Source organism: Ailuropoda melanoleuca, chromosome 6 (assembly GCF_002007445.2).
Source record: "Ailuropoda melanoleuca isolate Jingjing chromosome 6, ASM200744v2, whole genome shotgun sequence".
Lineage (NCBI taxonomy): Eukaryota > Metazoa > Chordata > Mammalia > Carnivora > Ursidae > Ailuropoda > Ailuropoda melanoleuca.
This window is the reverse complement of record NC_048223.1, coordinates 90,908,032-90,932,416: the sequence shown is the minus strand read 5'-3', so window position 1 is coordinate 90,932,416 and position 24,385 is coordinate 90,908,032. Positions and strand designations below refer to the sequence as shown.

At 39.2% G+C, this 24,385-nt stretch overlaps 2 protein-coding genes across 2 annotated transcripts; both read left to right on the top strand.

The window, feature by feature from the left end:
• Positions 1-13,446: 13,446 nt before the first annotated feature.
• LOC100480294 (olfactory receptor 6C74) lies at positions 13,447-14,415 on the top strand. The gene has a single exon (XM_002930899.3). It carries the CDS (start codon positions 13,447-13,449, stop codon positions 14,413-14,415), a length of 969 nt encoding a protein of 322 aa, XP_002930945.3.
• Positions 14,416-22,834: 8,419 nt separating this feature from the next.
• On the top strand, positions 22,835-23,797 carry LOC100480038 (olfactory receptor 6C74). The gene has a single exon (XM_002930898.3). It carries the CDS (start codon positions 22,835-22,837, stop codon positions 23,795-23,797), a length of 963 nt encoding a protein of 320 aa, XP_002930944.3.
• The last annotated feature ends 588 nt before the right edge of the window (positions 23,798-24,385 follow it).

The window sequence follows — 24,385 nt, the reverse complement described above, 5'->3', positions numbered from 1 at the left end:
TAGAATCTAGAAAAGAACAAAGTTTGTCCTTGTGTACAAAGCATTCCTCCATATCACTGTAATCTTCAAGGGAAGTAAGGAAACAGTGATTGACTAAACAAAAACTTCTATGTCAAGAAAATTGTTTCCTTTACTTCAGAGAAATTTTGCACAAGTGGGATATGTCAGAACAATACCGAAATTGATCCTGATGATTGCATGGGAACTCCCATTTAAACATCATGAAACTAAAGAATATAAAGGCATATTTGTTGGTTTTTCTTTAAATAGACTATAGTTTACTATCAATAAAAGGATTAGCCCCTGAAAAGGAACTTAAATATTCTTCTAAAAAGTGTCCTCAAAGTTATCAAATAAGAGAGGAAATTATTTGAACATTAAAAAGGCAGAGGACATTTTTTGTCATTAGCTCATAACTACATCTGTACTCTTCCTCCCATTAGAGTTAGGAGGAGTTTTGCAACAGTGTGAAATTTTTTCACAAAAACTATACTCACAACTCAAAGACAATTATAATGTATTGTTTCATAGGGTTCTATTTCTAAAGTAAAAAACATTTGTATTTTAATTTTTTGTAAGTACATTATATTACAAAAAATATGTATCTGTTCATAATGTATGTTAAAATTTCAGTCTATATTTAGCTTTTTTTTCTATTTCTCATTTTATGGGAGGTATGATTTACATTTAAATAAAAAGCACAATTCATAAGTTAAAGCTGATTAGTTTGACAAATGTATATACCCATGGACCCACCATCTTAATTAAAATATGCAGCATTTCTATGACCCCAGAAAGTTCTCTTCTCTCTTTTCCCAGTTTCTGCCTTCCACCCTGAATGAAAATCACTGTGATTTTCATTATCATATAGTAGTTTTATCTGATTTTGAACTTCATATAAATGGAATTATACCATATGCACTCTGTGTCTAGCTTCTTTCATTCTGCGTGTTTTTGAGATTCCTCCGTGTTGTTGCATTTATCAGTAGTGGGTTCATTTTATGGCTAAGTAGTAATCCATTTCCATGATGACTAATGATTTTGAACATTTTCCGTATACTTATTGGCTTCCATGTATCTGCAGTGATGAAGGATCGATGCAAATATGTTTCCCATTTCTTTATTGGGCTCAGTGCCTCATATTATTGAAATGTGTTATTTATATATTTTGTATAAAAGTCTTTATCAGATATGTGTTTTGAGGTTGGTCTTCTCAAAGTCTGTGGCTCATGTTTATTTTCTTAAGCACTTTTTTAAACAGGCTTAGAGCAACAAAGATTTATTATTTTCCAGTTCTTTGGCTTGGAAATCGTGCTGGTTTTCCTGCTGATCTTGCCTGGGATCATTCAGATAGCTACAGATATCTTATGGCTTCACTGAAACAAGAAGGGCCAAAATGACCTTACTTACACGGCTAGAAGCTGGCACTGGCTATTGTGTATAGCCTTGAGGAAGTCTCTCTCATCTTCTAGTCAGCTAGACTGAACTTCTTCACAACATGGAGGCCTCAAGATCCTAAGAGACTGAAAGCAGGGGCTGTGAAGCCTTTTCAGTCATAGGATCTGAAGAACTGCACCATCACTTCTGCTGTATTCCATATTTTTACTCTTTCTGTTGTTCTTTCTTTATTCCTGATATTCTAAGTTTTCTTTGGTATCATTTCCCTTTGGCCTGATGAACTTCTTTTTAACAATATCCATATATATATTTGAGAACAGGTTTACTGACAACGAAATCTTTTCATTTTCCTTCATCTGAGAATGTCTTGATTTTACCTTTATTCTTGAGGGATATTTTTGCTGGATATAGAATTCTAGAAAAATTGTTCTTTCCTTTCAGCACTTTAAAAATATTGTGCCACTTCTTTCTGGGTTTCATGGTTTTAACCAAAAGATCTACTGTTCTTCCTTGCTGCTAATGCATCATCCTCTCTGTTTTCGAGAATATTCCTTTGTCTTTAGTTTTTTAAAGTTTATTTCTGATGTGTCTTGAGGTGGACTTTTTGGGGGATTCACTCACCTTCTTAAATCTGTAAATGTATGCATTTTGCCAACGGAGGATGTTTTTAGCCACTATTGCTTTGAAAACCATTTCAGCCACATGTCCTTCTCTTCTCCTTCTAGGACTCTGCTGATACAAATGTTAAATTTTTGTTATTTCCCTACCAGTCCCTGAGATGATATTCATTTCTGTGCAGTCTATTTTCTCTCTACTGTTCATATTGGGTTATTTGTATTGTTCTATCTTTGAGTTCACTTATTCTTTCCCCTATGATATTAATTCTGCTCTTTGGCCTCTCTAGTGAGTTTTTTTGTATTGGTTATTGTATTTTTCAGTTCTACAATATCCATTTTTTATATCTTCCATTTCTTTGCTGATATTTTCTATGATGAATTAGAAAATTACTATTTGTAATTGATTCAGGCAAGATCATCAGGGGATCCTACAATTAATGGATAAATGTTTGAGGAGGCAGAGGTTTGTACATAGTCTCAAAGTACTGCCCTAAAAAACACTTAATGATTATAGTATGTCCGCCCCTGCTCCACTTATATACATATTCTTTCATTTCAGTGATGTTTTGTAGTTTTCTATATGGAGGTCCCATGTGCTTTTACAGATTTATCTGTGCATATTTGATGTATTTTGATGGGACTGTAAATAAATGGTACTATTTACATTTTTTATTTCATATATTTTTTTGCTAGCATATAGAAATACAATCAACTTTTGTATGTTCAGTATCTGGCACCTTTGGTAAATTCGCTCTTGGATTTTATTTATACACAATCATATAATCTATGATGTTGGGAGGTTTATTTATTTATTTCTATTTTTATATCTTTTTTTCCTTGACTTATTACGGTGACTAGAACCTTCAGTACTAAAGTGAGTGGAAGTATAATAGCAGACATATGTTTCAGTTCTGATCTCAGTGGGAAGATTTCAATGTTTCATCATCATATCTGATGTTTCCTACAGATTTTTGTTGTGCTGTTATTATTTTTTGAAATAAGGAAATTCACATTTGTTTCTATTTTCTTAAGAGTTTTTTTAATTAATGAATAGGTGCTAAATTTTATGATTCTTTTCCTAAATTTAAAAGTCATGTAGTTTTCTGCTCTTCTTTCTTCACATAGAAATTTTTTTTTGAAGATTTTATTTATTTATTTGACAGAGAGAGACAGCCAGCGAGAGAGGGAACACAAGCAGGGCGAGTGGGAGAGGAAGAAGCAGGCTCCCAGCAGAGGAGCCTGATGTGGGGCTCAATCCCAGAACGCCGGGATCACGCCCTGAGCCGAAGGCAGACTCTTAACTACTGAGCCACCCAGGTGCCCCACTTACATAGAAATTTTTGAATATTAAATCCACCCTCCATTCCTGGTATAAAGCTAACTTGTATTAACATTGTAAAATATGCCGACCTGATGTGCTAATATTTTATTGAGGCTTCTTGCGTCTACATATTGGACACATTAGTCTATGATTTCCCTTTTTCTGTAATGTCCCTGTCAAGTCTATCTTGAAAACTATGTTGAGACTTTCTTTATGGTTCAGCAGATGATCAAACTTGGTAATGTTCCATGTACATTGTAGAATAATATTAATCTATGGTTCCCGGATACAGTGTTCTATGTGTAAGTGTTTAAACATGTGGTTTAAATTTTCTATGTCATTACTGGTTTTTTTTGTCTGTTTGTTCTACCAGTTACTGAGAGAGATGTTTTAAAAATTTCCATCCATGATTTTGGATTTAATTTTAGGTTTGTCAGATGTTGCTTCATATATTTTTGGTGAATTTAGACTTTATGTCTTCCTCTTAAATTAATACTTTTGTTATTATAAATGTATTTTATACATAAGTTTGTATGTATACAAATCTGTACATCTTTACCTCTTGTCATAGTTTTTGCCTTAAAGTCTACTTTGTCTAATACTCACAGGGCTACCTCGCCATCCTTTGAGTTTGTATGGTATATGTTTAGCTCTTATTTCTCTATCCTTTTACTTACAAACTTCTATGTTCTTATACATCTGATGTGTCTCACTTGGGCAGCATATAGTTCAATCTATTTATTTTTTCAATTTAATCTGACAATCTTCTTTTAAATTGGGTATTTAGCTTATTTTCATTAATTTATTACTATTAATCTGGGTTAATCCTTACCATCTTACTACTTGTTGCCTACTTACCTCTTCTTTTTTTCCCCTTTATTCTCCTTTTTAAAAACTATTTGTTGTCTTGAGTGAGTTAAGATGGCAGAGGAGTAGGGGACCCTAAGTTCATCTGGTCCCTAAAATTCAGCTAGATAGTTATCAAATTATTCTGAACCCCTGTGAAATCAATCAGAGATCTGAGAATAGAAATGCTGCAATTCTACAATAGAAAAGTGACCATGAATCAGAGCAATGAGGAGGTACAGAGACATGAATCAGAGCAATTTATCAGAGGATACAGGAGGGTAGGGAGCCAGCTTAAGGAGGCTGCCACAAAGTATTATAAGCAGTGGAGTACAAAATTGGAAATTTTAGGAGTCTGCCATGGTGGGGGACATCGCTAGCTTAAAGGTGCTCAGGTGGTGAATTAGGGCAGAGCCCCAGGAGAAAGAGTGTGGTCTCAGGATCCCCAGGGTCACAAAGAAAATGTAGGTGCCTGAGTACAGCAGAGTTCCCAGTCATCAGAGCAGGGAAGTTGGCTGGAAACAGAGTCTTGGCACTGGCTTTTTCTCAGTGTGTCATAAACTATGAACTGCTGCACAGTCATGTGACTGCTCTCTGGGCAGGGGCCCAGCAAAACGCAGAAGCGTGGCAAGATGCCACTTGCTCCCCCTGGGAGGAACAGTGCAGATTTGGGCTGCTGGAGTCCAGAAAGTTTGGAGATTTGAAATTGGGTCACATGCCTGAGATAAAAATGCTTGGTCATAGGTTGGGTGAACACAGAGTTCAGACAGAAACCAGGGAGACATGAGTGATTGCCTGCTTTTCTGCGAGGGCTCACTGAAGAGTTGGAGGTGCAAACTTTCAGCTCCAGGGCTACAGATTGGGGTGTCACCATTTTAATCCCCTTCCATTGGTGCTGAAAGCCTTCAGGGACCAAACAGCACTACATAGTGCAGTTCGGAGCCAATTACACTGAGCCTGATCCCCTGGCAAGAGAGGCGCAATACCACCAGGGCAAGGACACTGAGAATCAGTGCAACAGGCCCCTCTCCCAGAAGACCAGCAGGAACAACTGGCTAGCAACAAGTTTACAAACCATCGAGAACTATAGAACTTTAGCTCTTAGGGAAAACAGTATATAGAATTCATGGTTTTTTATTATTATTATTCCTTAGTCTTTCAGGTTTTTTCCAGCTATTTTCTTATTGCTTCAACTTTTTAATTCTTTTTAAATTTTAATTTATATATATTCATTATATATTTTTTTATTTTTGGTCTCCCTTAATTATGTTTTATTTTATATTTCTATATATATAAGTTTTTCTTTCCTTCCTATTTTGGGATCTATTTTCTCTTAACAAAGAAACCAAAATACACCTAGGATCTAGTTTATTGTTTTGATCTGTTTTACTTCTTGTGTGATTTTTTTCTTATTTTGTTTTGTTTTTATTTTCTTCAGGCTGTTTTTTTTTCTGGTATTGTTGTTATTGTTGTCTCCTCTCTCTTTCTTCTATTCTTTTCGGGACATAATGAGGAAACAGAGAAACTCACCCCAAAAGAAAGAACAAGAGGAAGTACTCACTACTGGGGATATAAAAGGAGAATTATAAACCAATATCACTGATGAACGTGGATGAGAAAATTCTCACCAAAATACTAGCTAATAGGATCCAACAGTACATTAAAAGGATAATTCACCACAACTAACTGGGATTTATTCCTGGGCTGCAAGAGTGGTTCAACATCTGCAAATCAATCAATGTGATACATCACATTAATAAAAGAAAGGACAAGAACCATATGATCCTCTCAACAGATGCAGATAAAGCATTTGACAAGATACAGCATCATTTCTTGATAAAAAAAACAAAAAAACAAAAACAAAAACCCTCTACTATGTAGGAATAGAGGGAACATATCCCAACTCATAAAAGCCATATATGAAAACCCACAGTGAATAGCATCCTCATTTGGGAAAAACTGAGAGCTTTTCTCCGCTGTTGTTCAACATAGTGCTAGAATTGCTCGGCAATCAGACAACAGAAATGAATAAAAGGCATCTGAATCTGCAAAGAAGTCAAACTCTCACTCTTAACAGATGACGTGACACTCTATAGAAAATTCAAAAGACTTCACCCAAAAATTGCTAGAAGTGATACAGGAAATCAGCAAAGTCGCAGAATATAAACACAATGCACAGAACTCAGCTGCATTCCTATACACTCACATGAAGCAGAAATCAAGGGATTGATCCCATTTACAATAACACCAAAAACCACAAGATACTTAGGAATAAACCTAACCGAAGAGGTAAAGGATCTGGACTCTGAAAACTACAGAACACTCTTGAAAGAAATTGTGGAAGACACAAAGAAGTGGAAAAACATTCCATGCTCATGGATTGGAAGACCAAACATTGTTACGATGTCTATGCTATCCAGAGCAACCTACACATTCAATGCAATCCCTATCAAAATACCATCAACATTTTTCACAGAACTGGAACAAACAATTCTACAACTTGTAATGGAACCGGAAAAGACCCCAAATACCCAAAGGAATGTTGAAAAAGAAAACCAAAGCTGGAGGCATCACAATTCTGGATTTCAAGGTGTATTACAAACCTGTTATCATCAAGCCAGTATGGTACTGGCACAAAAAGAGACACATAGAGCAATGGAACAGAATAGAGAACCCATAATATATTCTTATATAGAGTAAGGGTCAAGTTGTGTTTTCTCCATTTGAATACCTACTTGATGCAGCACCATCTACACTTATTGAAGGACTATCACTTCCCTACTGCATTAGACTGTCATCTTTGTCATAAATCTAGTGATGTATATTTTATTGCTAAGTCAAATAAGTCAGATAGAGAAACACAAATACTGTATGACCTCATTTGTATGGGGATATATAAAAACATGTAACTCATAGAAACAGATGAAATGATAGTTGTCAGAGGATGAGGGGGAAATGGGGAGATGTTGGTCAAAGAGTACAAACTTTCAATTATGGAATGAGTAAGTTTTGAGCATCTAAGGTTCAGCACAGTGACTATAGTAACTATAGCTAACAATGCTGTATTGAACACTTGAAAATTGCTTAGAGAGTAAAGCTCTTAATGTTATTGTCATAACAAAAAATGGTAATTATGTGAAGTGAAGGATGTGTTAGTTAATCTTACTATGGTAAACATTTCATAATATATGTGTGTATCAAATCATCACTTTGTACACCTTAAACTTACATAATGTTATATGTCAATTGTAACTCAATAAAGGCGGGGGGGAAAGAGAATATTCTGCTTCATGAAGTTTTTTGGAAATTACTTTAACTCTTTTCATACCTTTTGAAAAAGTGCATAAGATTTGTATCGTTCCTCCCTTAAGTGAAGCACCGAGATATACCACAAGAAAGTGTCACAGCCACTATGGATCCTGTGTCACTGAAAAATAGAGGGATAGAAATAAAGAGTATAAAGAACACCATTTGTAGAGGGCCATAAAGTTGCAGACATGAAGAATGTGGCTAGAGGGTCAATGGGAGAGCAGTGGAAACAAGATCTAAACACCCAGATGCTAAAGTTCCTAGAGTTGCCTGAATCTACAATCACTCTCCACCTTCGTGTCCTTGACAACTAGGCCTATTGTTGAGTCCTGTTTCAGGATTTCTATGAGTGAGATGCTACCAGTGAAATAAAACCCCCTTATTGATCATGATTGATAGGATTTCCTTTGTTTTCAAAACAAAGAGTCAAACTAAGATGGGTATGAGGAGACCGCAGAGCTGAGCCGACCCAGCTTTTCTATTTTTGGCTGAATGTATCTTTCCCTGACAGCAGACCTGATGGACAAAGGTGAGGCACACTTTCAGAAGAAGCCACCTTCTGAGGATGCCGCAGGTGTTTACCCTGGCAGTATGCCTCTTGTTCAGTCTGAGCACGGGCTCCCCCACTACGCCTGCACTGGCCACTTTCCTTCCCTGCCTTGTGGGTGGCCACCTCCTTTCCAACTAGGGAAGAAGAGGCTGATAGATACCCCTATCCAAAGTTGAGCAGTCCAGTCATATTGGGAGGCTGAAGAATTCCAAGTTATCTCCTCTGGTTCCTCAGAATTCTTTTCAGGAGCTTGTCTCCAAGCAGTGATAAGTGCTGGATAAGAAAACAGAATTTGATTATGTTGTCAGTCCAGAGTCCCCAGGGTCACATGTGTGGAAAGAGATCATTCTGGTTTACTGAATCTTAGAAATCTTGGATACTGACTTTATGACACCAACCAATATAATACTAATTATTGGTGAGGTGATGTCTCAAGCCCAGCCAAAAGGATCCCATTTCCTAAAAGGGGATTAAATAAATTAGTTTTCTTGCCATGGCACATCGTTCATCTTCCCCCTCTAAGTAGTTCCCCTCCATTAAAAGTAAAACTATTACATGTAATCAGCTGTAAGGGTGTTATCAGAAGAGGTGTGAACTCAAAAATGTGAACTTTGCCCCCATTCAAAGGAGTTTGGGGAGGGGAGAGGTTATTGAGGGCTCTTCCAAACTTTGTGTAAAATATTGACCTTGCAAAATGTAACACTCACCATTTCATTTTGGAAAAGTACTGAGATAAAGATACTTAAGAATCTTGTCTTAAAAACACAACTAAGAACCATACGTGTTGTCCCCAGTACCTGGAGCATCCACACATCTGAGGCGAGACAAGCACAAGAAATCCTACCAGGAAAGTAGTAGAAGTGGAGGATCCAGATCCTTACAAAGTAGTTTCACTTCTGAGACTTAACAGATAGCTTTTCTACCTCTTTGTACCCCACCCACATAATCGAACTTAATCATTATATATATATATATATAAAATTGGAATATATATTCCATGCATGAATAAAAAAGGAAAAAAAGAAGCCCAGATTGGATAAATTACTCTATACCTTCAGTTTTACCTTATGGTCCCAAGTTGGAATCTACTAACGCTACAATGCTTTTCCTCACATGGAAGGAAAGGTATTGGGTGTGATATTAATGAGACCTCTAGATCAGAATTGATGTGTTCCAGGTCCCCATTGGTATTATTCCCTTGTTTTTATGGAAATTCCATGAGGGACAATGGTTCTAACAGTATTATTAGTATAGTAATAGCTCCAACCTCATCCTGGGGTTTGGCCTAATGAATGCTTCTTTCCAACCTGATGCCCACATCCTGGTCATTAGCATTCCCTACTCCCTCTTCCACGATATCATAAATGACAGTATTTACCTTTCCTCAGGGCTTAACTAAGCCTTCTTCCTCAGGGTATAATAGTAGAAGTTGGAACCTTTCTAGGAACAGGCCATATTAACCATTCACTCTTATTATCCATACTCTTATTATCTAAGTCATGAATGTATGTGTAGCCTAATTTGTCAAGAGTGGCTGAGGGAGTGTGGCAAACATAATCATATCTGCAGAGGAGAAACCTTAAGCTGATGTTTGCTTTATCATTCCATGTTTGATAATCACAAATACAACTTAAAGAACTATCCCTTTCCTTACTCTAACTGGCTAACTAAAAACTCAAAGCACAGGAAATGATGGAAATTTCCAAGATAAATGAGATCTCAAGGTCATTAAAAAAACATAAAGAAATAGTGGGTATTGGAGAACCATGAGGGCACTATCTAGAAGGAGAAACTCTAAGCCAAGGACAATTTGAAACATTTCTTGGTGCCAGCTCAACACCCTTTATGCTAGATGCAATGTAGTTAGTCCAGCCAGTTTCTTTTGAGTGTCCACTTCGTAAGCTTTTCCATCAAACCTCATAGAGCCCCTCTCCTCCCACCTTCCCACCATGATATTGGCATTGGAACTCGCTCAGGTGTGACAGGTATTTCTGCACCATTAAGATGGCACTGAATAAAAGTAAAACCCCAAGCAAATGAGCCTTTATCTGGGTATTAAAATCTATAGATAGTCTCACTTTGTTCTAGCCTCTATAACTCATCTCCCATTATTGTTTATTTTCCCTCACTTCCAGGTTTGGCCTGGATTGAAAGCTGAGTGTGTAAATGAATGGATGTTATACAAGTGATTTTGTCTGGGGTGCCTGGGTGGCTCAGTTGTTTAAGCAACCAACTCCTGATTTCAGCTCAGGTTATCATCTCAGAGTCACGGAATCAAGCCTCCTGTCAGACTCACTAGCCCCTGCCTCAAGCACACATGCTCTCTCTCGCTCTCTCTCTCTCTCAAACAAGGGGGATTTTGTCTATTTCTGAGAAAGTGGGACCCACAAGGAAACTCATGAAACTTTCTATATTTGCCTTGACCTTCTAAGAGCAATATTAATCCGGGCAGATTCAGGCAGGACAAATTTCCAAACAGCTCCCGTATGTACCAGAGTTGCCTACAAACACTTTGAGAGGTTAATACTCTTCTCTGGCTTGTAATGGGAAGCCAGAAGTCACAGAAAAATGGGTCTCCCCTGCCACAGAACCTAGCTGAGATACCCAGTAAAAGAAGCAGGTTTCCAGGCCAGTGGTTGCTATGGATACAGCTTCTCCACCCTCAGGCTCACATCTCCTCCTCCTCTTCTGCATCTAGAAAGAATCTGGGTTCCATTTCCAATAGTCTTTTGTAAAAGAGAGACTGCCAGGCTAGAGATGTTACAGAAACCACCCAGCATTCTCCCTTCTCTGTGTGCTTTCCTTTTTCAAGAAGATTGGTGATCACAATGAAATTTTTTTCATATGAAAATATTCAGTGAAAAGAATCATAACGTTGGTGAAAGCATAAAGAAAAATAGACCAAGAAAAGCAGACTTCCCCAGATTCTTCCCAAAAGCCTCATGAAATCTAGAATATAATCCAGCTTTTTCTCACCATAAAATCTGTTCTTTTAACAACTGTGTTCTGGCCTCAGTGCATACATCACAGGTAGAAAATTGTAGTCTGGACTTTCACCTCAAATCAGTAGCAATATTCAACTTGGGATTTTAGAAACCCTTGGGAAATTGTCACATAATTTCCTTCAGAAATCTTGGCAGAGAACAGTGTGGACATCCAGGAGTCAGCATCACCACAGACAAAGGAAGATAAATATAAGGGTTGCACCAGTAACTCTTGTCCTCAACAGTGACGATTAGCTGCCCCAGCACAGCAGTCGTGCCCCAGGACACCGGCCGTGGCTTTCTGCCACTGTCTCTTCAGCATCTAATACGGTTTGGGAGCCTGCACCCTCCGCTCTCTGGCGGGGTCCATCCTGCTTCACAACCGTACATTCTCGTGGGAAAAATATCACAGAGCCTCAACCTTGCATGACAGCAGCTGCTCGATGTTGATGCAGTAACACAAGGACACTTCTCCACACGAAAAGGTGAGGATGTGACGGAGGAACATGGTACCGTAGAAGGAGACTTAGAGCAGGTGTACCTATGACATGAAGCCCTAAACACAAGGACCCTTGTCTCAGCAACACCCAGGGCTAAACCTATAAGAAGCTACCTGTTCCCATTAAGGGTACAGGAGGTGACCGCAATGTTGCATGTTAGGTGGGCTTTTACTCACTGGGGGAGGCAGAGCCAGAGCTTTCATCAGAACCATAAGTGGTCTGAAGTCCAGCTCTCGCCCAGAACTGGAGGCAGTGAAATGTGGTTGTTTTCATCTGTCTGATCCTTTCTAGGGCTTTCAGTGGTCAAGGCTGCCATGTAGCCTTATTGTGCTATGAAACATTCTGGGCTATAGAGAAAGGACTTTGTCAGCCAGACATTGGCAGCATCGGATATATATTCACCCCACTCCGGGACAACAGGCTGTGACAAATGAATTTCCTTCTCTCCTTTCTACTCAGCCCAGAGCAAGCTCTTGATATCTTAGAAGACAATAGCTGCAGGGGAAGGAAGCCCCATGAGGTGACTCATGTGTATGCCAGGCCTTACAGACCGTGGTGGCTTGGTGGCCTTACTGGGGTCCACTGGCACAGAAGCAGAGGCTCCTTCAGGCTGGGCCACTGAGGGGTGAGCAGTTTGTTCATGAGAAGCACTTCACAGGACCTGGCCCACAGTGGGTTAGTGAGAGTGACACATTCCACACTGCTGACCTTTATGTTGAGATACTAGAGCCAAACAGCATGGTGAGAAAAGTCACTGATCGAGAGTTCTGAAGAAAGCAAAACGTTCACTGAGCTTTGATGTAGGAGTGAGTACATGAGTGCCAGGTGCCCAGCATATACACCTAACTGGGCTAATTCCTATGACCTAATGTCACTCCCACCTCCATCACAGGACAGCATGAACCCTGGGTGGGGATGGGTAAATCCTGGATTTACAAATTATGTCATGCTGTAGAGAAGCCCCCAGTGTGTCTGGTCTCCCTTGTCTTGCATAAAATGCTTGTGCTAAAGTAGATGTTCCCTAAGCCTCATGTCATTCAGCAGGTCTCTAACTCGCCAGTGTTACTAACTAAGAAACATTTAAGATAAATAAGGTAATCTTTCACTTCAAGTTTAAAGATCATCAACAGCACATTTGTTTCCCTTTTAAAATATTTTGACACTGCATTTGGAAACAGCAGGGGCTCGGGATCTGGAAGATCTAGGTAAAGTGCCAGCTATGTGAACTAAACCCTCTGGAACTCTCAAAGCCTCAGTTTCTGCTACTCTATGAGAAGGGGTTCACGGTTATTGTGAAGAGGAATAGAAATTCTGAATTTCAGTGACCAGCATAGTACCAAGCATAAGTCCTCAACACATGGTGGTGATCACAATTTGGACCATAGAATGTTTTGCATTTTTAAAAGGGATAGCTAAAGGGAATATTACTAACATTATTGTTATGTTTACAAAAAAATTGATCATATTATTAAAAATAAAATGTTGTATAACTAGAAAAATGTCAATACCCCTGCCTACTGATGATGCTCTACTAAACATTATATTAATGATGATAACACTACAATCAGACTTTGAAGAACACCTAGGAAACACTGGCATCATATGCCCAGCGAGTTACATGCTTCCCCTTACTTGATTCTCACAAGAACATGAACAGGTAGATCCTATCATCTTCATTCTACAGAGGGTGAAAGTGAAGTTCACAAAGGTAACTAACTTTCCAAAAATGACCCATCTCTCATGAGTTAGAGCTCAGTATTGAACTAGTATTGAACACAGGTCCTTCTGATTCAAGAACCAATTGGCTAATCCACTTTACTATCTGCCTCTCCACCTTCCTGGAGAGTCAAGTAACCTATTCATGCTCAACTAAAACCTTTGTGCTCCCTGATGTCTTCATTGTAGGTTAAGTACAGCAGAGATGCTGCTGTGGAAAGAGATGTCCATGGAAATGGGGAATGTTACAACTGTCCAAGAATTCATCTTGGAGGGATTTCCTGACATCCAGCACCTGGGAAAGGTCTTCTTTCTTGTACACCTGTTGGCATACCTGGCATCCATTGTAAGCAATGCCATCATAGTCACCATCACCTGTGCTGACTCCCGGCTCCACACACCTATGTACTTTTTCCTTAGCACTTTCTCCTTCTTGGAGAGTGGTATCATAAGTGCTGCTATTCCAAAATTGCTGGTCATCTTTCTCTTAGGCAGGAAAATTATTTCCCTTCCTGCCTGTTTCATACAAGCATTTGTCACTGTATTCCTGGGATCAGCAGTTTTCTTCCTCATAGCAGTGATGTCTCTGGATCGGTATGTGGCCATTTGCAAGCCTCTGCATTACCCAACCATCATGAATCTGAAGACTTGCTTCCTCCTGGTCACTGCCTGCTTTGCTTTAGCCTTCTCTCTCATCACTGGTTTGGTGATAAAGGTTTCCCAGTTATCCTTCTGTGGCCCCCATGTCATCCCCCACTTTTTCTGTGATCTTGGTCCCCTGATTCATCTCTCCTGTTCTGACACCAGGTCTGTTGAAATGTTAGCCTTTGCCCTCACTTCCTTTATCCTCTTGACATCCCTTCTCATAACCCTCATTGCATACAGCAACATAGTAGTCACAGTCCTGCGACTCCCATCAGCCAGGGAGAAAAAGAAAGCTTTATCCACCTGCTCCTCTCACCTCATAGTCCTCTCTCTGATGTACGGCAGCTGTGTCTTTATATATGTGAAACCAAAGCAAACGAACAGGCTGGACTCCAACAGGGAAGCTGCCCTTGTGAACATGGTGGTGACCCCGCTGCTCAACCCTGTCATCTACACTCTGCGGAACAAGCAGGTCCACCAGGCTCTGAGGGAGACAATGTGCAGAATGAAAATATTAAGAATAAAATGACATGGCCCTGGAGTGGAAGGCTTCAGAGAACCATTAGTCTTCATCCTGGCCAACGTAGCAGTCCACAGAGTCATAGTGCAGGGTCTTTGGCTGATCTTACTTGAACTCTGCACATCCCTAGCAAAATGGAAAACTGTTTTTCAAGGCTTTGAAAACTGGCATCAACAGTCAAAAAAACAGTCCAACTGTTTTACCTTGATGTGCATAGCTATCTTCTCCCTAAATATTCTACATATTGATGATAATGATTAGTTGCAAAATCCTTTACTAAATTTTTATTCTTCCCTTTTTATAAACCATGTGCTTAAAATTTCCAAAATTTAGTAAATTTATACACTTATTAGTTCACTTCACTCTACCCATAAGCCTAGCTCAACAGAATTAATAATGATTTACCAAAAGGTATTTAGATTATTAAAATGATAAAAGGTTGTATATTACATTGTGTTTAGGAACAAAATGATGGAAATAGTATGTTTGGGTCCACATTCCCTCCTAGCCTCACCCAAGGAAATAATGGTCAAAGTACTCTTCATCTGGCATTATATATTGTTTGCTTCATGTGCACTTTTAAATGCTGTTCTTGGCCCTTAGCATAGGTATATATGTATGCATCAATCCCATGCTGCAGGAAAACTGAATTGTTCTCAGGCTTAGACAGTTCTCTAAGGAGAGGGAATGACCACAGCATGCCAAGACTGACCAGCCCTTAATTCCTAAATTGTTTATTCTAGCTCCAGCCCCTCAGATGCATAATGCATACTTATGATTGGTTCCTATCCTAAAGCTGTTACTGCAGAATTCCTGTGTATATCAGTGGAAGGGAGCACTTATTTTTATTTCCATAATGTCCTCCAAAAATTCAAGTTGGGGAAACCTAAATTATTTGCTTATCTACATAATTTTACTAATGAAAATCAACAAATTAAACATTTTTCCTATTTAATTGTGTTGTCAATCATAAGGTTACCTTCTGATTGATAACCTACTTATTTTTTCCGTATTTTATTTATTTACGTGAGAGAGAGAGAGTGTAGTGTAAGGGGCAGAAGGACAAGCTGACACCCTACTGAGTGCACAGTCCTAGGACCCTGAGATCATGATATGAGCCAGGCACCTAGGCACCCCTGATTGATAACCTACTTTAAAATCAAAATTTCTAGGATCTCAGTCCTTAAACTTTGTGTAATTCTTGCACCTATTTACCAGCTAGGCTGTTTCTATTTTTTTCTCAGAAGAAACATCTCTAAAAGGATTAAGACAATTTTTATTTTATTTTTAGCACAAACACTGATGTTAGATAATCTCAAATATATTTTATGAAACATTCTACACCATGATTAGATCCTCTTTGGCCTTGATGGTCCCATTACAAAGGTCAGATTTCATCTCAATGACAACGAAGAAGTATCACATATTCCTACTCCCCTTCCCTCCAGCCCCTGGCAACCACCATGCTACTCTCTGCTTCTATGTATTTGATTAGATCCCACATATGAATGAGATCATGCAGTGTTTGTCTTACCATGTTTGGCTTATTTTACTTAGAATAATGTCCTCTAGGCATATACATGTTGGTGCAAGTGGCAGTTTCTTCTTTGTAAAGTTTTCGATGTTCCATAATGTGTATATGTCACATTTTCTTTATCTATTCTTCTTTACATGGAATTTTAGACTATGTCCACATCTTAGTTACTGTGAAAATGCTGCAGTGAACATAGGAGCACAGATATCTCTTTGGGATCCATATTTCAATTCCTTTGGATATATACCCACAGGTGGGATCTCTGTATTTAATGGTAATTTTATTTTGAAATGTTTCAGGAAACACTGTATTGTTTACCAGGTTGGCTGCATGCACCACTTCACATTTTCATTGGTAGTGTAAAAGGGTTCCTTTTTCTCCACATTTGTTATCCTTTGTGGGTTTCTTTGGTAAGAGGCATGCAAAGAAGTGTGAGGTGATATCTCATTGTGGTTTTACTTGTATTTCCCTTAATGATGTTTACATTTCCATGGAGATAATGAGCGCCTTTTCATGTACCTGTTGGCCATTTGTATGACCTCCTTCAAAAAATGTCTACTCAGTTTCTCTGCCCATTTTTGATAGTTTGGGATTTTTGGTGTTTTTATATATTTTGGAGACTTCATAGGATGGTGATTCTTGGAAGACACAAGAAATTTTTCTTTTGGACAATGAAAATGGAGGGCATGTCAAGTGGGTCAACAGCATTTGTGAAGCATGCAGCTAAAACATCATGCTTTGATCTGCTTACAGTGATGGTGAGATAGAAAAGAAATAGAGTAATATGAGCTGAAAGCATAGGCAGAATTTAAAGATAAGTGATGTCAAATACTATGTGCAGGAAGAACCATTTTCAGTAGTTGGATGGAAATAGACTTTCAGGAACGAAAATAGGAAGATATGTGGGTACTATTATTAGCATATCCTGAGGGCAATAGGAGACTCATCAGTCTTAAAAAGCTGGTAAGGCATGGTCAGCTTTGTATTAGGAAGATCTCTGTGGCTTTGATGGGCAATGTGAGGGGCTTTCAGAGTAAATGGAGTCTATAATTTTGCCATAAGCACACAGTGTTCAGCCTTCAATTCTTTGATACCATTTTCTTTGCAGCCCATACAACAACCACTTCAGGGGAAAAATAAGGGCTCTGCCTTCCTTCTATGTTCCAGTCATCACATTATGCTTTTCATTACAGGGATTCAATCTGGAACCCTGCTGGCAAGGGATTCTCTAAAACGCAGTTCTCATAGTCAGCTGCTGTGATCTAGAGGTTAGGTTAGAGTAGGGTGGAGACAACTGCTGCTAACTCTTCCCCTCCCCCCAAAAAAAGAAAATAATGAAAAACTAAATCCAGCACAGCGTGCTCCAAGATAATACTGCATCCTTAAAACACCATTACATTTTGATAAAAAAAAAAACAGGTAATCCAACAACAAAAAACATCTGTAAAAATTAGAAATAAAATAGCTGAAAGAAATTATCAGGATTGTTGGCAGATAAGTAAATGGAGAAGTTTCAGAAAGAAAAATTACAGACAGAAAAGGAGATAGAAAACCTGTGGGGAATGTATTTTGGTCCAGAATGTCAAAATTCATTTTATTAGGGATTTTGGAAAAGAGAACAGAGAAAAAAGAGAGGAATAAATTATTAAATACACAGAGAAGACAGTCTCCAAATTGCCTGTACAAACTGCTCAATAAATGAAAAAGGCTGGTATCTAGGCATGACTTAATTTTTTAAATTTTTTATAATAATTTTTATTATGTTATGTATTAGGCATGATGTTATACAATTTATAAACACCAAAAGAAATCTTAAAATCTTTACAGACTAAAAAAATAAATAAAAATACCTTTCTACAAAAGACCACTGAATTCCATATATCAACTTCTGTATAGCTTTTGATTTGGAAGAAAGTAGGATGTGGTTTCTAAGCTTTGGGTGAATGATTTTCAATGTAGAGTCTTATACCCATTCAGCTATTGACAAAATGTTAAAACAAATGTAAATATTTAGGGACCTAGGAATCAAAAAATTTGCTTTTCATGCACCATTTCCTACTTAAATTCTTGACAATTTGTTTCCATGAATGAAGCAAACAATCTCCCCCCTCAAAAGAAGTAAAAACTGTGCTTTTGTTTCATCATCTATGAAATAAAATAAGGTTTGAAAATTCATACAAATATTGCAATTTAAACAATGTCTTGGATGGTTTTAGCAGTATGACCTACATATTTGCAGTTATGAGGACATTGATGATGATGGTGATGATGGGCCCAGAAATAGCTGGACCTACAGCAGGAAAAGAATTCCAAGAATCTTAGGGAGAAAACCAAGATCAGATTTTTTAAAAAAAGCAAATAAAGAATAAAACCAAAGCCACAATAAAAGGGGAGGGGTAATTAGAAATTTCAGGAGGTTAAATCCCAGGTTAAATCAAAGAGTTTAAATTTTCTATAGTTGCAATTTCAAATACCTCTTTGACACTACATAGGAAGGTTTTTAATTGGTAAATCAATACAGAAAGTCACAGGATACAAAATCAACTTACAGAAATCTGGTATTTCTATATACCAATAATGAAGCACAGAAAGAGAAACCAAGGTATCAATCTGATTTACATTGCACCAAAAAACAAAAAGATACTTTGGAATAAACCTAACCAAAGAAGTGAAAGACATGTACTCTGGAAACTATAAAACACTGACAAAAGAAATTAAACAGGACACAAACTAATGGAAAAACTTGCCATGCTCATGGATCAGAAGAACACATATTGTTTAAATGTCTATACTACCCAAGGTGTTCTACACATTTCATGCAATTACTATCAAAATCAACAGCATTTTTCACAGAGCTGGAACAAACAATCCCTAGATTTGTGTGGAATAGCAAAAGACACTGAATAACCAAAGAAATCTTGAAAAAGAAAAGCAATCTGGAGGCATCACAATTCTGGGCTTCAAGTTATATTACAAAGCTGTAGTGGTCAAAAGGGACTAATACTGGCACAGAAACAGACACATCGATGAGTGGAACAGAATAGAAAACGCAGAAATGAATCATAACTATGTGGTTAATTAATCTTCGAAAAGCCAGGAAAAAATATCCAAAAGGAAAAAGACAGTCTCTTCAACAAATGATGTTGGTTAAACTGGACAACTATATGCAAAAAAATGAAACTGGACCATGTTTCTACACCATACATAAAAATAAACTGAAAATGGATTAAAGACCTAAATGTGAGACAGGAAACCATAGAAATCCTAAGGAGCACAGGCAGTAACATCTTTGACTTTGGCTATAGCAACTTCTTTCTAGATTGTCTCCTGAGGCAAGGGAAACAAAAATAAACTATTGGGACTGCATCAAAATAACATAAAGAAGGAGGGGTGGCATTGGAGAGCCATAAGAGCACTATCCAGAAAAGAGAAACTATACATCAAAGACAACTGGAAATACTTCTTGATGCCAGCTCACCACCCCTTACATTAGCTGCAATGTATACTCCAACCCTATTCTTTATCCCCTTTGTAAACCTTCCCATCACACTACATGCCAGGTCCTCTCCTCCCAATTTCCCACCATGCTGGCATTGGGACTTGCTCAGGTGTGACACGTATTTCTACACCATGAAGCTGGCACTGAATAAAATGAAAACTCCATGCATATAAGCCTTTATCAGAGCATTAAAATGTATAGTCTTACATTGCTCTAACTTCTGTAACTTCCCCCCTTCTTTATTTTCCCTTACTTCCAACTGAGAAAATAACCATGGGGTCCAAGTTTTGCTTGGATTGAAAATAGAGTGTCAATGGACAGATGTTATAAAAATGATTTTGTAGATCTGTGGGATGGCGGGACACACATGAATACTCATGAAAGTTTCTATAATATTTGCCATGACCTTGTAAGATCAATAATGATGAAGACAGATTCAGGCAGAACAAATTTCCAAACAGCTACCAGATGCCCCAGGGTTGCCTGAAAATACACTTTGGGAGTTCAGTTCCCTTCTTTGGCTTTCTATGGGAATCCAGAGGCCGCGGAAATATGGGTTGCTCCCACCCAGCAGCCCAGCTGAGATACCAGTAAAAGAAGCAACTTTCCAAGCCAGTCATTGCTGTGGATACAGCTTCTCCACCCTCAGACTCATATCTCTTCCTCTTCTGCATCTAGAAAGAATCTGGGGATCCACATCCCTGGGAGTTTTTAAAAGAGATGCATGCCTTGCTAAGATATTACAGAAACCACCTAGCATTCCCCTTTCTTCCCTGAAGAGGAAAAAAAGGTGTGCTTTCCTTTTTCAAGGAGATTGGGATGAAACCACGCATTGGAAAGAATCATAATGTTGGTAAAAGCATGAAAATGATTGACCAAAAAAAGGTGGACTTCCCCAGTATCTTCCCAGGACCTCCTGAAAGTCAGAGTATAATCCTGCTTTTTCTCACCACAAAATCTGTTCTCTTAACAACTATGCTCTGGCCTCAGTGCATATGTCATATATAGAAAATTATAGTCTGGACTTTCACCTCAAATCAGTAGCAACATTCAATTTGGGATTTCAGAAACCCTTGGGAAATTATCATATAATTCCCTTGAAAAATCTTGGCAGAGAACAGTGCGGACAGCTAGGAGTCCACGTCATCACAGACAAGGGAAGATAAATATAAGGGTTGCACCGGTAAATCTTGTTCGCAACAGTGACCAATTAACTTCCCCCAGGACACAAGCCATGCATTTACTTTCTGCCCCATCTCTTCAGCATCTAATAAAGTTTGGGGGTCTGCACTCTCTCCTCAGTGGCTGCATCCATCCTGTTTGGTGACCAATCAGTCTCCTAGGAAAAATATCAGAGCCTCAAACTTGTGTGTCAGCATCCTCTCACTGTGATGCAGTAAAACAAGCATGCTTCTCCACATGAAAGGTGAGGATGTGATGGAGGAGCAAGTCAAGACGTCTTGGAGCAGGTGGGCCCATGACGTGGAGCACTGCAGCACCCAGGGCTTGTCTCAGCAGCACCCAGGGCTAACTTAGAAGGTGCTGCCAGCTCCTGTCAACTGGTAGAGAAGGTGACAGCAATGTTGCATGGTACGTGGGCTTTTACCCACTGGGGGAGGCAGAGCCAGACCTTTATCAGAATGCTAAGTAGTCTAGGAGTCCAGCACTAGCCCAGAATCGGGGGCAGTGAAATGTGCTTGTTTTAATCTGTCTTCTCCTTTCTGGGGTTTCAATGGTCAAGGCTGCCATGTAGCCTACCTTGTTCTATGAAACATTCTGGGCTACAGAAACAGAGCTTCCTCAGCCAGAAAACTGGCAACATGGGATACATATTCACCCCACTGTGGGGAAGGGGTGGGAAAGGCTATGACATGCATTTCCTTCTCATCTCCTTTCCCCTCAGCCCACAGCGAGCTCTTGATTTCCTGGAAGATAATAGATGCAAGAAGAGGAAGTCCTGACCCCCATGAGGTGACTCCTGTGTGTGCCTGGCCTCAGGGACCCTGGTGACTTGGTGGACTTATTGGGGTCAACAGGAACACAGCAGAGGCTCCGTCAGGCTGTGCCACTCAGGGGTGAGCAGTTTGGTTTCATGAGCAGCCCTTCACAGGACCTGGCCCAGGGTGGGTTCGTGAGAGTGACACATTCCACACTGCTGACCTTTAGCCTAATATTGAGATGCTGGAGCCAAACGCCATTGTCAGAGAAGTCACTGATTGAGAGGATTGAAGAGAGAAGAATGTTCCCTGAGCTTTGATGTAAGAGTGAGTGCCTGAGTGCCAGGGTGTGCCCAGAATATCCTCCTAGGTGCCTAGGTGCCGAGAATATCCTCCTAGGCGGGTTAATCCTATGACCTACTGCCACACCCACTTTCATCACAGGCCAGCGTGAACGCTGCATGGGGGTGGTAAATCCTGGTTTTACAACTTACCTCATGTTGTTGAGCAGCCCTCAATGTCTCTGGACCCAAGTCCCATCAATAAAATGTTTGCACCAAAATAGATGCTCTCTAATCCCCATGTCATTCCACAGATCTGCAACTCATTGGCGATACTAAGGGTAGAAACAGTTAAGATAAATAAAACTAAACTTTCGCTTAAGGTTGAGAGAGCATCAACAATAGATTTGTTCCTGTTTTAAAATATTTTGTCACTACATTTGGAAATAGCAGTTATTTCAAATTTGGGCATTCTGACTTAAGTCCCAGTTATGTGACCTAAGCTCTCTGGAACATTCTAAAGCACAGTTTCTACTTCTGTAGAAGGGGTTCATGGTTACTGTGAGGAGGAATAGAAATTTTGAATTTCAGTGACCAGCATAAAACCAAGCATAGTCCTCAACACATGATGATGATCGCAATTTACACCATAGAATGTGTTGCATTATTAAAAGGAATATCCAAAGGGAGTATTATTAACATTATTGGTCATTTACATAAAAATTGATATTACTAAAAACAATAAAATCTTGTATAAGCACAAATGTCAATAACTTTGCCTACTGATGATACTCTATTAAGCATTCTATTAATGATCATAACATTACAATCAGACTTTGAGGAACACCTAGGAAACACTGGCATCATATGCCAGGTGAGTTACATGCTTCACCTTACTTGATTCTCACAAGAACATGAACAGGTAGATCCTATCATCTTCATTCTACAGAGGGTGAAAGTGAAGTTCACAAAGGTTAACTTGCTTTCCAAGATGACCCATCTCTCATGGGTTATAACTCAGTATTGAACTGGTATTGAATTCTGGATCTTCTGATTCAAGAACCAGCTGGCTAATCCACTTTACTATCAGCCTAGCCACCTCCCTGGATAGTCAAATAACTTAACCATCCTCATCTAAAACCTTTGTCCTCCCTGATGTAGGTTAAGTACAGCAGAGATGCTGCTGTGGAAAGAGATGTCCATGGAAATGGGGAATGTTACAACTGTCCAAGAATTCATCTTGGTGGGATTTCCTGCCATCCAGCACCTGGGAAAGATCCTTTTCCTGGTGCACGTGCTGGCATACCTGGCATCTACCATAGGCAATGCCGTCATAGTCACCATCACCTGTGCTGACTCCCGGCTCCACACACCTATGTACTTTTTCCTCAGCACTTTCTCCTTCGTGGAGTGCTGTTTCATAAATGCTGTTATTCCTAAGTTGCTGATCATCTTTCTCTTAGGCAGGCAAACCATTTCCTTTCTTGCCTGTTTGATACAAGCATTTCTCTTTTTCTTTCTGGGAGCAGCAGGTTTCTTCCTCATAGCAGTGATGTCTCTGGATCGGTATGTGGCCATTTGCAAGCCTCTGCATTACACGACCATCATGAACCTGAAGACTTGCTTCCTCCTGATCACTGCCTGCTTCACTTTAGCCTTCCCTCTCATCAGTGGTCTGGTAGTAAAGGTTTCCCAGTTATCCTTCTGTGGCCCCCATGTCATCCCCCACTTTTTCTGTGATGTTGGCCCCCTGATTCATCTCTCCTGTTCTGACCCCAGGTCTGTTGATATGTTAGCCTTTGTCCTCATTTCCTTTATCCTCTTGACATCCTTTCTCATAACCCTCATTGCATACAGCAACATAATAGTCACAATCCTGCGACTCCCATCGGCCAGAGAGCGACAGAAAGCTTTCTCTACCTGCTCCTCTCACCTCATGGTCCTCTCTCTGATGTATGGCAGCTGTGTCTTTATATATGTGAAACCAAAGCAGACGAACAGGCTGGACTCCAACAAGGAGGCTGCCCTTGTGAACACGGTGGTGAGCCCGCTGCTCAACCCTGTCATCTGCACTCTGCGGAACAAGCAGGTCCACCAGGCTCTGAGGGAGACAATGTGCAGAATGAAAATATCAAGATAAGAATAAAATGACATGGCCCTGGAGTGGAAGGCTTCAGAGAACCATTTGTCTTCATCCTGGCCAATGTAGCAGTCCACAGAGTTGTGGTGCAGGGTCTTTGGCTGATCTCACTTGACCTCTGCACATCCCTAGCAAAATAGAAATCGGTTTTTCAAGGCCACATTTTATGATGTGCATAGCTATATTCTCCTTAGATATTCCACATATTGATGATAATGATTAATTGTAAAATCCTTTACTGAATTGTTATTCTTCCCTCTGATATAAACCATGTGCTTGAAATTTCCAAAATTTAATAACTTATACACTTATTATTTCACTTCTCTCTATCCATGAACATGGCTGAACAGAATTAATAAATATTTACCAAAAGTCATTTAGATACTCAAATGATAGAAGGTTGTATATTAGGCTGTGGAAAGTAGGAAATGATGGAAATAGTACCAGTGCTTGGGTCCACATTCCCTCTATGCCTAGACCAAGGAAATAATGGTCATAGTACCTTTCACTTTGGAATATATTTGGTTTGCATCAGGTGTGCTCTTAAATACTGTTCTTGGCTCTTAGCTTAGCTACATATTTATGCAT

Excerpts from the sequence above, each read along its gene's own strand:
- LOC100480294 (XM_002930899.3), top strand. The coding sequence starts at position 13,447 with ATGCTGCTGTGGAAAGAGATGTCCATGGAAATGGGGAATGTTACAACT.
- LOC100480038 (XM_002930898.3), top strand. The coding sequence starts at position 22,835 with ATGCTGCTGTGGAAAGAGATGTCCATGGAAATGGGGAATGTTACAACT.